The sequence below is a fragment of the Onychostoma macrolepis genome, chromosome 05 (assembly GCF_012432095.1).
Source record: "Onychostoma macrolepis isolate SWU-2019 chromosome 05, ASM1243209v1, whole genome shotgun sequence".
Classification (NCBI taxonomy): Eukaryota; Metazoa; Chordata; class Actinopteri; order Cypriniformes; family Cyprinidae; genus Onychostoma; species Onychostoma macrolepis.
In genome coordinates, this window is record NC_081159.1 from 4484548 (window position 1) to 4500223 (window position 15676).

General features: G+C 36.6%; 1 protein-coding gene across 4 annotated transcripts in view; it reads left to right on the forward strand.

The window, feature by feature from the left end:
- coro1ca (coronin, actin binding protein, 1Ca) overlaps window positions 1–15578 on the forward strand; it is a 59032-nt gene extending 43454 nt beyond the window's left edge. For all 4 annotated transcript variants that reach the window (XM_058775023.1, XM_058775022.1, XM_058775025.1 and 1 more), the window contains 9 exons: window positions 3811–3933; window positions 5834–5963; window positions 6909–7090; window positions 7283–7402; window positions 7573–7677; window positions 8185–8330; window positions 10553–10610; window positions 11750–11992; window positions 13189–15578. In XM_058775023.1, coding sequence (XP_058631006.1) covers window positions 3811–3933; window positions 5834–5963; window positions 6909–7090; window positions 7283–7402; window positions 7573–7677; window positions 8185–8330; window positions 10553–10610; window positions 11750–11992; window positions 13189–13308 — 1227 coding nt within the window. In that variant the 3' untranslated portion in view covers window positions 13309–15578. The remainder of the gene's footprint in view (window positions 1–3810; window positions 3934–5833; window positions 5964–6908; window positions 7091–7282; window positions 7403–7572; window positions 7678–8184; window positions 8331–10552; window positions 10611–11749; window positions 11993–13188) is intronic.
- Window positions 15579–15676: the final 98 nt, after the last annotated feature.

A 15676-nucleotide genomic window follows, 5' to 3' on the forward strand; every position in this document is an offset into this window, starting at 1 on the left:
TGCGCCCAATAGATTCTTTGATAGAAGAGTAGAAGAAAAGGGGGCAGTGTGAAGGGATTTTTTTTGGTTAATGTGTCAAGTCCACTGTGGACATTAGATTTCTTTAACTGTTATTGTTTATAATAATCTGTAATATTTATTACAAATATAATACTCATAATTTAATAATAATAAAATAACATTTATTATTATTATTATTATTATTATTATTATTATTATTATACAGCTTATTCTTGATGAACAACCTAAAAGGTAGAGTAAATTATTTTTAGAAATGGTAGTAGTATTTTTGTTATAAAATAATAATAATAATAATAATTATTATTATTATTATTATTATTATTATTATTATTATTGCACCATCTATAAATCATCCAGATGGAATGTTTCATTAAAAGTACAAATGTCATTCACTTCTTGATTTAATTATCAGAATATATAATTATTATTAAAAAAAAGAATACAGTGTCACAACTCAGGATCTCTCATATCTGGTGATCTTTCTACCTCAGTTCTTTATTCTACCCCCCTCCTCCTGCATTCAGGTCATATGTATTAGCCAACTGCATACACCTGCTGGCTCTGAGCAGCTCTCATTCTGACACACGGCTGGCCCCGCCCTCTCAGTCCTGACTGGCTGTTTGTGTGGCTCATGACGTCTGGTTGGATGGCTGCTGGGGTGCTTCAGTCAGGTCAGCTGTAGTCTGCTGCCTCTGGGTCCTCATGGACTTGCAGAGGAAATGGAAATTTCCACACTAACTAGATAAGACAGACGTGCTTCTGCCGAAAGCGGCTCTGCTTCTGTAATGCTTTCTGTTGGCAGCCTCCACAGTGTGTCCCGTCGTTCTGTCTCTTTCATTTCCTCCTTTCCTTGTCTCTCTTCACTGGTAACTCTCTCTCTCTCTCTCTCTCTCTGACTTGGTTTCATTGAGGCAGGGAATCCTGGTTTATTGATTGTATGGGTTAAGGCAGACCTGTGTTACTCGAGGTGAGGGATCTGCAGTAATGCTGCTACAGTTGCTATGCAACAGGTTAGCCTCGCTGCACTGCAGCAGTGATTTTGGATGGCTCCGGTTTTAGTAAGCTATAATTAATTCACATAAATATTCATGATACAAGTTTAGCAGAGCTTCCCTGTAAATGTATAATTTACCATAATCCATACTGGGTTTATCTTTTGGGATTTTTCCACAATCATGAAAATAAAATCTCTAATATAACTGCTGTAACCTTTTTTTTTTTTATAATTCAGTTAGCAGGCATTCTAAAAATGTGTATAGATGTCTTGCTGACACATTTTGTTAGATGGTAGATGCATTTTTATGTTGAGTTTGAGCTGTTTTTACAATTTGCTCACCGTTGTGATCACAAGCACATAGACAAGTTTTATGTACTATCTCTGCATGCGTTAATAAATAAAGCAAGCTGATCTATCTATAAACAGATGATTACTGATGACCGTCTGCTCCAATGTCAGCGATCCATAAAAACCAAATGGCAGTAATGTTAGGAAATCAATTTAGAGGCTAATGCATGTGCATCATCCTGATGCTCCTCTTTTGGAGGCTTTGAGTTATGGTTACTTAACGGTTCTCTTGAGAAAACTAGTGCCCTTATATCACCTCTCCCATCTTTTCTGCCATTGCTTCCTTCCACATGACTGACTAAACAAGCCAAAAACCAAGTGCAAAAGATCATGAGGTAGCAAGTGTTCTTGGTATGTTTTCTCTTGTGGCATGTGATGATGATACTGCTGCCCATGGATTGCCTATATCCCGTCTTTTATTTTATTTATTTTTTAAATTTTATTAATTTTTTTACATTTCTTATTTTATTTTACACACATTTTGTTTTTATTAAATTTACAGTAAGCAGGGTTTGAAAGCAGAAATGTGTATCTTGATTTTTTTTCAAAAGCACATGAATTCTTCATTAAAATGCTTATTCTTGGACTGTTGAAAGGTGTTAATATGTTTCTAGATGTATGACTTTCTATTTACGTGACTTTTTCCTGCATCACTTACAGGTAGTTGCATTACATTCCTTTCTGCACGTATCGTGATTACCAGCAGTACATCGTGATAGCTTCACAACACAGACAACATCAGTGATTCTCTCACACTAGTCTCATGCCAACACGTATCTTGGTTTGTTGTCTTTTGGTGCATGTGATAGTTGACAGACTGTTGCCCACAGCTGGATTGTGAAGTAGGAGCCTTAAGTGAATTCTGTTTTTATTGGCAAGCGTCAGCGCTGTGTGTTTGTTTAGCTGTTCATGAAGTGATTGGTAATCAGTGTGACTCATAATAGTCTTGCATTATTTTCTCTGCTTTAAGAACATCATCTTATGTATCTCCCTTTCTCTCCAATTACCTTTATTTTTTTTTTGCAAAATGCTGTTTTGGTGCCTTATTCGTTCTTCTCATTCGAAAACGGGATGGTTAGCTCACAAATAGCTGTGAAAGGTATAGTTTCTCTTTCAGAAGGCTGTGTTATAACCATGCCCAGACTTGAGAAGGAATGTGTACACCGAGTGGTTTTCCGCACAGGTGGGTAGAGTCTTTTTGTACAAGCCAGGCCTGAGAAAAGCCATAGACATCGCACCATAGACACAGCAGCCACGTGGAAAAACGTGTGGGTGCGGTCGTCTCTCCATCAGATGAAACCTGATCACGCAGCCCTGTGCAGAGATCAAAGGTCGTGACCCGGAGAGCAGAGGGCACTGATGTCATCAGGAAGTCAGCTGACTGGGCATGGGACCGCAGCCGTGCCTTTATTTGGCTTCTTTGTTTGCTGTGTACAAGGGAGAGGAGGGAAATCTTCTGTTGTATTTTTTTTCGCTAGTCTTCAGGCCTGTGCATTGTATAATGGTATTACATAAGTAGCTCAGAATGAAGAACAACACTGTTTTTCATATACAAACATGCGTGCAAAGAGTCTCATTGGATGTGACCGTCCAAATCTGGCTGCGTTTGCACTAGTCTATATCCCTTTAAATACAAAATCCTAATATTTTTGGTAATTGAAATATCGCATAGTAAAATACAGTAAAAATCAATTTCAACTGTTGATTTAATTTATATGCACCAATATTATTTGCCTACCTTTTTTTTTTTATTACATTTTGAATATTAAATTTAAATATTTTGAAATTACATTTTAACTTCGGATGCAAACAAATCTCTGAATAAAATAGAATTAGTATGTTGTATGTATTCATTGTTTCACTGTGGTAATAAAAGTAAAATGTGTAATTAATTGTTCTATTCCCAGTATTGGTTAAATGTGTATTTTCAGCTAAATAAAATAGAATTAAAATATTCTTAATATTTATTTAATTATCCGTATTTAATTTAACTGGCTATTTATTTGTGGTTATTTTTTGTTATCATAGATATTTTTTTTTTATTTTAAAATCTGCATTTTTCAAGTGGCAGGCTCATTTTAGCTTTCTCACACTTTCTTCACGCCCAAACCTCCTCGTGACCTTTCACTCCGAGTGAAAGGGTCAAGGGCCTGTTGCACGCGTATTTCTGTGTCTGCAGAACAAAAGCCCCGCATCTGTTTTTATTATAAATCAGCTGTCGTGTGTAAATGTTTCTGTCGGTTTGAATGACCGGATGAGCTATTGATTGAAAATTTGGAGAAGAATGGCTTTCTCTCCCTCTCATTTCATGAGCGCAGGCCAGGGCATATGTGTTTGTTTTGGTGTTACGCAGAGCTTGGCTGACATTGTCAGAGCTCATTTCATTTACCCAAAGGGCCGAATGCTCTCATAATCTAATATTTGTCTTTGTTTTCTCTCTGCAGTCGGGCCGTATAGATAAGGCCTACCCTACAGTATGTGGCCACACTGGCCCTGTTCTGGACATTGACTGGTGCCCTCACAATGACCAGGTCATCGCTAGTGGATCTGAAGACTGCACTGTGATGGTACGTCACTCTTCCTTCCTTTTACTTAAACTAATGAAAATATACGGTACATTTGAATTTGTCATGGTGGATAAGGCCAAAGAGATTAACAGCTATAGCTAAAACGTTCCTTGACAATAATAGCTGTGTGTGTAATATTTTTAAAATGTTTTTAAAGAAAGCTTCTCATGCTTACCAAAGCTATTTATTTGATCAGCAATAATTATTTGAAATATTGTTGCAATTTAAAGTAACTGTTTTCTTTTTTAATATCTTTTTAAATGTAATTTATTTCTGTGATGCCAAAGCTGAATTTTCAGCATCATTACTCCAGTCTTCAGTGTCACGTGATCTTCAGAAAATATTCAAATACGCTGATTTGATGCTTTAGAAACATTTATTATTAATAATGCTGAAAATAGTTGTGCTGCTCAATTTTGTGTGCAAAACATTTTTTTTTAGGGTTCTGTAATTAGAAAGTTCAAAAGAACATAATTTATTTGAAGTGGAAATCTTTTGTAACATTGTAAATGTCTTTATTGCTATTATGTTTAATCAGTTTAATGCTAAAATTTTTTTTTTTTTTAATATTACAAGTATAAATATTATAAATGTATATAAATTTAAAGTATTAAATTCTGTAATCAACACAATGTGATGTTAATTGTCAGAATTATACACGCTTTTAAACCCCTAATTGTGACCATTTCTTCTACACTTAATTTGACTCGGACTAAACTATGTTGAATAGCAGTTCGTTTTGATTCTGTACGGAAATGCACAAGATGGCATTGTGCTGTTCATTATTATTGCATGTAGTGCAACCCTAGCTAAACCCCTGTAGTTATTCTAAAGCTTGTTTATTGATGGGTGGATATGAGCATTTGTTTAAGTTTCCTTGAATAGCCGGCATCACATCTCCACCCACCCATTGAGTCCATGTGTGGCTGGCAAAGTCTGCCCCGTGACTCATGTGAACGGCGGTAGATGGGATCACAGCGCAACTGAAGGCCCGCTCTTCTGGACTGTTTTAGATTAGTTTGAGCCCAGCCTGAAGTCATTGAATCAGCAGTTACTATTTTATAGTTCTGAGGTCAGTCTGGCTGGCTCTGGGTCTGTTTATCATGCTACTAGCCCATATTTGGCCAGTGCGCTGAAAAACAGCAACTGCAGTGCTGGTGTACGTGTAATGAGTGTACAAGTGTCGAGTTTAATAGGACACTGTCTGTCGTCCTCTCTTGGGGAATACAAAGGCCCAGGAAGTTGATGATTTCTACTGTTTTTCTTTGCCCTACCTTCCCAGAGTCATAAAATCTGAATTTTATTGAGGTATAGACATGCTGGAGGGTAATTTCATTAGTGACCTGTGATTATGACACTAAATAGGTTTAGCAGTGTCTGTGTGAGGGAATAATGTACACTCGTCCACTCTATCATACAGTTCAGCGGTCATTATACAGAAAAGTTTTAGAGAGCCATTTAATAAATGATGAGAATAAGTGTTATGTAGAAGGAGATGAAAGGAAGTTAAAGAGAGAGAGGCCAACTTCAAAATGGCATGCTAGCATAATACTTTGACTTTTTCTGCCATCTGTACTTTTAATCCTTGTTTAAAATTGAAAACTCTGCTGGACTCTTTTCTTTGCCCTCTGCTGCCACCTTCAGGAAAATGAATGAAACGAGTCAAAACGAATCTCATGTAAAGTTTTGTCATTTTATTCGTTTTGTTTAAATATTTTTGATTAGCTTTATGTTGCAATATTTTCATTTTTCATCTAATACTTCCTTTTTTTTTTTTTAAGCATTATTTCATTTACCAAAAGTGAACAGCATTGGCTTTACTTCACTGCCATGTGTATTTGCACTTCAAGATACACGTTTTAGAAGAAAATGAATGTTTTTGAATATTTGTTGTTTTCAGGTGTGGCAGATCCCAGAGAACGGTTTGGTGACCTCCATGGCAGAGCCGGTGGTGGTGCTGGAGGGTCATTCTAAAAGAGTGGGAATCGTTACCTGGCATCCCACCGCCCGCAACATCCTGCTCAGCGCAGGTGAGAAGCCTCACCTGATCCATCAGAGAGAAGGAAACTTGATGGAACCCGTAACAGAGCACACAAGAAATGATAGGGAATAGAGAGGAGATGGGGTTGAGGAGATGATGCACCTCAGTATTTGACATGTTCATGTTTTTAAGATTTTAAAAGAAAATTTTAGATCCATTTAGATAGATCCAGCCCTGGTCGCCAGATCCTGTCAGGAAATATCTGTTTTGTCTAGTAATTGAACAACTAGTCAGCAAAATTGTCTTGTTAACAGCACTACTTGTCTTATGCCCAAAAGCAGTGTTTAACAGTCTTCTGTCAGTTGGCTGAGTAAAGCCAGAGAAGAGCAGAAATAAGAGCAAAGTGATGATAAAAAGGAGCAGAGTTTATTGTATAATCTTAGTTGTTTGTTTCAATGCTTAGACTTCGTCTGATGAGCATAAATCCAGCAAGTAGTGTTATACCAAACTAATTTACAACAACATTCCATAAACCTTGAATTTCCATAAACGTTCCCTCTTATTGCTTCATCATTCAGACAAAACAGTTCATGAAACCCCAGAATCATAAGATCAAACAATAATGAAAATGCATAAGCATCAAAAATAATAGTAAATATAAAAACATAAATCAAAATATGTGAATAAAAGATCAAATAATAAATGATAGAAATGGCTAATAAATGATTATGCGAATAAATGATTATAAGTGAATAAAAACAAGAAAAATAAAAACACAACACAAATGTATGACTGCTCTCTTGAGGAAACACACATTTTGCATTTGAGGATCCTCGGATCCTTCAGCACGCATCCAGTTGCCTTTATCAGTGTCTGTCTAAAAAAAGTTTAAATGGAAAAAGCCGCTCCAGCTGCTTTCTAATAAATAGCATCTTTAACATTCAGACGTGGTTATTTGCCCATCTCGTGAGTGTTCTTGTGGGCTTGTCTGCAGGCTGTGATAATGTGGTTATCATCTGGAATGTGGGGACGGGAGAAGCCATGATCACCATGGAGGACATGCACCCTGACATCATCTTCAGCGTCTGCTGGAACCGCAACGGCAGCCTCATTTGCACCGCCTGCAAGGACAAGAAAGTCCGGGTCATTGACCCACGCAAGGAGGAGATCATTGCGGTGAGTGCTTGCAAATAGGCAGATAATATTTCTGAATTTTAATTGTAAACTCTGAATAAAGTAGTTTGACATGGACTGGCGTGTTTCTCTGGCTTTTGTGCTGATGTGTTTACTTGACTCAAAGCATTCGGCCACTCGGTTTGAGTGAATGTGAGCGGTGTCGTGATGTGTTATGGTGTGTTTCGCTGACAGGAGAAGGACAAGGCCCATGAGGGTGCCAGGCCCATGAGAGCCATTTTCCTGTCTGACGGCAAAGTGTTCACCACTGGTTTTAGCCGCATGAGCGAGAGACAACTCGCCCTCTGGGATCCGGTAAGTTGCCGTGGAAAAAGTAGACAAATTTCATTCTAACACCTGCTCCTGAATAAATGCCAAGACTAGTCTTAATTAGATCTTTCTAATGTTTTCCGAATTAAGAAAACAACACACATTTGTCCTTTTTAATGTAATTAAACCTCATGTTTGCTCTGTTTGTCTGTCAGGACAATATGGAGGAGCCAGTTTCTGTCCATGAGATGGACACCAGTAACGGAGTCCTCCTGCCCTTCTATGATCCCGATACTAACGTGGTCTACCTGTGTGGAAAGGTAAACGCAGCGCATACGTTACTGTTCAAAAGTCTGGGCCGGTGACTGTCAAAAGTTTAAAATATTTCAAATCCTGTCGTTTTGGAATTTCCATTCCTATTTTGGAATGTGACGCACTGTTTTCTTTAAAAACATGAAGCAGGACAAGACCTTTGACTGCTGTCAACATAGATGATGATAATAATAAGAAATGTTTCTTGAGCACCAAATCAGGATTTCTTAAGAATTATGTGACACTGAAAACGGGAGGCATGGCTCCTGACAATTCATCAATTCAGAAAGAAACTGTACATTTAAATTGCAGTAATATTTTACAATATTAATGTTTTTACTGGATTTTTAGTCAAATAAATGCAGCCTTGGTGAGCTCTTTCAAGAATATGAAAGTATCTTACTGACTTTTGAATGGTAGTGTACACCTGGATGTTTAGAACTGGTTCTGATGTTTTGGAAATGGTACAGTGGTTTGATGGGTTTTGGTTCTGACTGATGTTTTGTCTCTAATAGGGTGACAGCAGTATCCGTTACTTTGAGATCACAGACGAAGCTCCTTTTGTCCATTACCTCAGCACCTTTACCACTAAGGAGCCTCAGAGGGGCATGGGATACATGCCCAAGAGAGGGCTGGACGTCAACAAGTGTGAGATCGCAAGGTATAGCAAAAAAAATTAAGATGATAGCAGCATGTGGGAGAATCTTATGAAACCAGGTCATATTTCACCCCAAAATAAGTTATTTATTTTTGTTTTATCCTATTTTTAGGACCATATAGTATTTCCACATTGCATTTGTTTTACTTATGATTTAATTACAATAAATAAAGTAATAGATAATTGTAACTAGACGGGATGGTTTTCTTATTATAGTAATGACAAATAGAGGTTATGCATAATTAATTATTATAATTTAAAATAATGTGTTAATGTAATGGGTAAAAAATGCATTTATGTATGTATGTAATTTTTTTTCTTTTTGTTTTAAGGAGAAATATGACCTGGATATTTCTTTGTAAGATTTGCATGTTGTTGTTGTTGTTGTTTTTAGTTTTTTTTTTACCCGTTTTGATTTTTTATTTTAGTTCGTTGATTTAGTCTAGGTTTTGCTAGTTTTTCATAAACTGCTGAGTTTTTAAGGGCTCCAGACTGCGCCGCATTTGTGACCAAAAATATTAATTTGCGAGTGAAGTTTTTGCTGAAATCGCCACTGACGACTATATAAATTTACATGTTAAAAATTTGCATGTAATGCCTTTTTTCCTGCTTGTTTTGCGATCACATCATTTGTTATGTTGACGTAATAAACTGAGACGATGCGCATCAAAGTTTTAGTGGAAAAAGTCCTCATCTCTGCTGAACGCCAGCGATGACGGCACACCTGCTGCTCCAGTTGTGGCAGCATGAGAGAGACCGAAAATGACGGAGACGTGTGAAGTAAAAGTGCAGAAAAGCAGTGCCTATTTCGTGCACAACTTGAACAAACTACAACAGGTAAAGCTGTCAGCTGTGTGGACATTAGCAGCATCGTTAACGATTCTCATTCATAATCGATACCGATAATATGACTTATCAAGATCTTTAGTCTATATGCTGTTCTGTTAGTGCGTAGTAGAACTTTGCTATCCATTAATCGCAATAAGCTTAGTACTCTGTTACCTTGTAATAAACAAACAAAGTATCAGCTTTAAAATTCTGCTGAATTCATAACGAAATTCAAACAATAAATACTGTTTTGGCACTCTTTAATGTGGGATGAGCGATTGCTTTAGCGCCTCAGTTCAAGCGGCATGTGAACCCATCATATCTTTCTCTTTATTACTATAATACAAAATAAACGTGAATGGTCATCAAACCGTATATTATAAGAGAGCCCACAGTACGCCTTACCAAAATGCCTCATGTAATTGCTCAGTGTTTCAAACTGCGGAAAACGTGTAAAGCTTGTAAACAATGCCACATAACAATTTATTTACCTCAGAATAATCATTCGGCATCCATAAGCTCGAGAAATAACTATAAAGAGGAGCATTTTGCTATATATATATATATATATATAATAGTCATATTTTTACTTAACCTGTTGTCTACATGATAAGAGAGAATGCAAGTAGCTAAAGATAAAATTCAACACCTCCTATAATTGCATGTTGCTAATGAAGAAAAACATACTAGATGTGTGAAAGACATATGACAACATTTATAGGATGCATTGAGGAGGAGCCCAAACTATACTCCATGGCAAAATGATGCTGACATAGTTGTGGTCCGTGATATTGTCACAGATTCTGTGTAATAAACAGTTCTTTGTGACCGTATGTAGTTTTCAAGCTGGAAAAGACGTGTAGTTCCCACTTTAAGTGAAACTTAGTTCCCAGGACATCTACAAGATTGATTTAAAATGCTGATAAAGACAAGAAAAAGAATAAAAGTAAAACACGTTTATTCTGAGACACCTAAGAAAATAATTAGTTTGTTATAGGAGCCAACAGCTCCTTAATTATTATTATTTTTTTGTTGTTGTTTTTTTAAATGTCTGGAGCCCTGTTTTTAATGTTCTAGTTGTCAACACCATTGCATGCAGGGAAGATAGAAGAGTCCCAATCCTCCCAAAAGAGGGCAGCAGTAGACCTGGTTAACAAAAGACTACTGGGTCCTCCCGAATAAATTGTATTTCTAAGGAGGAGTGATGCATGAATAGAGGTTCTGTTTTGTGGGTATCTAAGGCTGACGCATAATTGCTTGGTGTTTTATTTTTGTACGGTGGTATTTCCCCGTCTTACACCTTGTTCTGTTCTGTCTTCCGAAACGAGTCCTGCACTAACGTCTGCTACCCTCGTGATCATGTTCTAATAGACTTGTGTGCTTGTGTGTGTTCTCAGGTTTTACAAACTGCATGAGAGAAAGTGTGAACCTATCATCATGACTGTGCCAAGAAAAGTGAGCCTTTTGAGTTGTTTTGCTATTTTGTCTTTAAGAGTACAGGCTGGACTGTATATTCTGAGCCACAGCTTCCTCCTGCTTTGCCTTCTGTTTTCTGGCATTGTCAAAGAGCTGTTCTATGAGTTTACCAGACCCTGTTTTGAACCTCATTCAGGTGGTTTTTCACACTGGATTTGACTTATTTAATACTACTCCTCCACTGCAGGTCTTTCATCGCATTTTATTATTTGGCTTTATACATCAGTACTTTCACACCAACTTGTACGACCGTGAGCCCTGCCGATAGCCGTTTACCACGGCACCTAGGCAGCAATGCTTAAGTCAGCGAAAAAATAGAAAGCTTTTTTTTACTTAATATTTTTGCGTCCTTTTGTTAAAAGGGTTCAATGAAAATAATAACCCTCTGACCCAGGACCAGTGGGAGATCATTTAGGGCCAGCGCTGCCAAGATTTTCACTAGCCATATTAAAAACCTTGAAAATGTTTGTAATTAACATTAAATGTTATATATTTAAACAAATAAAAAGCAATACATATTAAGCTCTAAATATCTAGGTGTACACTGCTTTTCAAAGGTTTTAGGATCAGTATGATATTTCAATGTTTTTGATATGAATATTGTGAATTGAAATATTATTATAATTTAAAGAAACTGTTTTCTATTGCAGTATATTTTAAATTGTAATTTATTCCTGTAATGACAGCTGAAATTTCAGCAGCCATTGCTCCAGTCTTTACTGTTACATGATCCTTCAGAAATCATTAATTATGCTGATTTGTGCTGCTTAATATTTTTGTGAAGACATATTTCCGTACAACAATCAAAAGATGTTGAAATGAAAACCTTTTGTAACATTATGAATGTCCTGGTTGTATGAATTTATTATGAATTTATTTATTTTCTAAAATCTTTTGAATGGTATAGTGTATATATTGAAAAATATAAATATTGTTTCCAAAAAATATATAAAAATACATGGACAAGAAAAGAAAGATCAAAAGCCATACATTCGGAAAACAGCTTTGACACCAAGCAACTGAACTCTGCATCTCTACTTTTGCATGACTGATTGAATGATATGCATGATTCATATCCTGCATATCTTAACAACTAATAACACTCTTCCTTCCGTCAGTCGGACTTGTTCCAGGACGATCTTTACCCCGACACGGCGGGTCCGGATGCCCCCCTGGAGGCTGAGGAATGGTTTGAAGGGAAGAACGGAGAACCTGTCCTGATATCCCTGAAACATGGATACATCCCAGGCAAGAACCGTGATCTCAAAGTGGTCAAGAAGAACATCCTAGACAACAAGATGAGCAAGAATACAGAGAATACTGCCCCTGCTGTCAAGACTGCCACCTCCACACCATCTATCGTAAGTGGAACTCGTTTGCTAATTAACTTTTTCCTGTTTGTTTAATCATACTACGGCATTCCATTTTGCTTTTTCCTCCTAAATCTCAATTCCCTGCATTAAATACCCTGAGAAATATCAAATAAATGACAACTATTTCTTTAGCCATATTGTGCTGTGCTTCGTTTGTGACCTATATGCAGCTAAATGATTGTATTGTTCAAGGCCAACTTCTCTTTTTGGCTCATATATAGTGTTTTTATAGTTTTAAGGATGTTCTATAGCAGACCCAACCCCCAACCACATGCCTGCTTAACCACATGACAGCAACAGCACATGTGTGTCCCACCCACTAAACCCAGCTCTCTGGCTCAGAGCTATAATCACAGGAGCCAGAGCGCTGCCCTACCGACACACCAACGTTTGCTACTATTTATCACACCTAAAGATTATTCTACAAGCTGACTTCATTATTTGCATATGCAGTGTTGTAATTGTTAACTGCAATTCTAACTATTAAAAACATTTTCATGAATTTAAAAAAACGTTGACGTTTCAAATTTGACAATAATTTGGACATAACTGAAATAAGTACTAAAATGACAAACAAAAACATATGAATTAACATAAATTAAAGTTAAATCGATAAGTACATAATATATAAATACACAAGTCTTGTTTTCTTTTGTTCCAATGTATATTATTATTTGTTTTTCAACTTTTTCCCTTACTTTTACTTATTTGAATGTTCTTTCTGTTCCCATGTCATGTATGTATGCATGCAAGAGCTCCTGAAAAACCACAACAAATTCCTTGTGTGTTTGAGCACACGTGGTGAATAAAAGCTCATTCTATTCTAAATAGAAATAATAAAACAAAAGAAAAAAACAATAAAATGTCACTATGAAAATGACTATATGAAAGTAAAAGCCAATACAAAATGTACAAATATTCTATAATAATAATAAAATGCTAAAATATTATATAAAATAAAAAAAGGTAAATAATCAATATTAAAATAACGCTGACATATGGGTAATTTATTCTAGTAAATCACAAAGTGGACCTCAGTGTTTAGCGACTGTAAATGTGTTTTGTAAAGGAAGAATGTATAATTCAAATTACAATTTTATATTTATGTATATACACATACATATATAATTAAAATAATTGTCCTTTAATTTTTCTCTTCCTTTTTTTTTTTTTTTTCTCAACAGAAAAGTGAAGCTAAGCTGGAAGAGGTTTTGAAAGAAATGAAATCTCTCAGAGAGCTGGTCAGCAGTCAGGAAAAAAGAATTGCCAAACTTGAGGAGCAGCTGTCTAAAATGGACATCTAATGGACCCTGAAATCCCTTCCCCTTCTATTCAGGATATCCCATTGGCCAGGTGGGCGGGACCCGTCACTGCCAATCACCATGACAGCGTTCCGTCTGAAGCCTGCCTTGAAAAGACTCCAACCAACATTCCAAGATGATAATGTTTTTTTTTTTCTTTTTTTGCAATCCCCAAAACCTGTTTATACCTCATAGCCATTTGGAAAACTAGAAACGCATTCAGTTTCTCTCAATTTGACCTGATTAGCTTTTTACTCAGTCTCACTCCAAATCTTTCTGCAACGGCTGTGTTTTATCTGGTGTTCTTGAAAGGTCTTAAGTTTTTTGTTTTGTTTTTCTTATTAAAATTGTGACCAAGCAGATTGCATCATGAAGCAGTTACATGAACTTGATGAGCTCAGAGTTTGAAGTAGCCATCAGTATTGCAGTTCCCCTTTCGCCCTTCTGAGTTGCCAAATTTAATGAGGAGTTATGCACCTCCCTGACAGTATTTGACTAGCTTTTCATTTTGTACTTTGTAAAAGGAACAAAGATATATGCTAGTAATGCAAGGAGGGAAATCATTGGAACCATTCGTCAATGTTATAGGTGTCTTTCTAGAGAATAAAAAAAAATAAAGATTTTAATCAAACATGTAGAGTTGACAAAGTTTACAAACCAGTACTGGAAAACAATACAGGTGCACTAAAATATTCCATACACAAAACAATTCAGGTACCAATGTAAAAGTATTAAAATATTAATTAGCAAAATAATTGTGGTTCTGAGGGTTGCCATGAATACAGCCAATGTGTACTCTACTCACAACTCCAAACATTTTATCATCATAATAATAATACAAGCAAATTGAGTCTGTTTTCCCCTTTCTAGTTTCTACATAACTGAACTTTCTTCTTCATTCATGTTCTGTTTCCTGAATGAAGCCATAACCAGTACGGGTCTCACTTTGTAAACTCTAGAAGGTCTCAGCTTCTAGTTTCACATCCCAAAACATGATTATATAAGCTCAGAACTAGATAGCACCCATAGACGTTCGTTGCTTTACCAGCTCGATAGCTTTTACACTGACTTTGTTCAGACATCGTTCAGGTCTAAGGAACACCGTTAGGTTTGCTTTGCTTTCTCATTGATTCCTACAAATCTCATCTTGAGTTGTGCCGTCCACACCATCTCAGAAACGAGCTTGTTTGATGTACATACTTTTGCTGTGCATTGTAGACCGTGACTACCAGCACAATAGTGAGTCATGATTGACTTCCTTTTCCTAATAAGCTCTTTTGCAATTGCACTGTCTCTCTTGCTCTCCCAGTCAAGCAGAACTAGTTCTCTCCAGGGACGGCTCGCATCTAGATGATGATTTCATGAACGTGTTGTGTTGTGTCCACAAGTTTGAGCTGATGACAACTGGCTTTTTTTTTTTGCTTGGTTATGTATTGGCCATGCCAGGAAGAGAGGAAACTGTGATTCTGTTGTTCAGATTGCTTTGGCTACAACCTTCGTCAGAGCGTTCTCTTGTGGTTTTCGTTTTGACGTTTCTACATATCTCGTTCCGGTTCGCATCACTGCCTAGTGCCTCTTTCATAGATTCAGAAAAGCATCTTCCCTCCTCCACATGCTTTTTCGTCTAAAATAGCCACCGTCTTCTCACCTCAGAACCATTACGTGACCTACAAGAACTTCATTTGAAACGAGGCTGACAGCGACAACTCAGTACCTCTGATGTCATTCTCTCGCTTTCGTGCTCTCTTTTCTTGAAGTTTTAAAGTGAAGGGTTTGAAAAAGTAGGGGCCGTGTTTATGGGTACAGATGTGCCAAGTTGTGCGATGGATCCATATTGAGTGTTTAAGTGGCCTCAGGAGGCATCTGTGATGCAGCCTCGAGCGTGTGCTTTCAAACGAGTGAATGATTGAAGTGAAAAGGGATTTTTGTAGGTTGAAAAGATAAAGCAAGAAGAAGGCTGGATGTAAGTGATTTATTTTGATGCTTTGTAAATATATTTTTTTAGTTTTCCTTTACTTTTTTTTTTCTTTGGCTGTAGGAAGGTGTTTGTCCATCATTTAGAGTTTGATGGTTTTAAATAATTCCCCATTTTCCCGCATTGTTATGCGCACTGTGAGCCTTTAATGTTTCCAATGATAAAATGAAATAAGAATCGAAAGGAAGGAGATCTAGAAATTCCATTTTGTGCATAACTGTTCCATTTTTGTTCATTCATCTGCTTCAAGTATAAAGAGTCTTACTGATTACCAGAAAAATAAAAAAAATAAACTGAATCATTGGCCTGTGTCTTTTTTTTTTTAATTATCTAATTATTAAACCTCTTTGTGGAAGCATGTTTGGTTACAACTTAGTGTTTTAGGGAACTAAGATG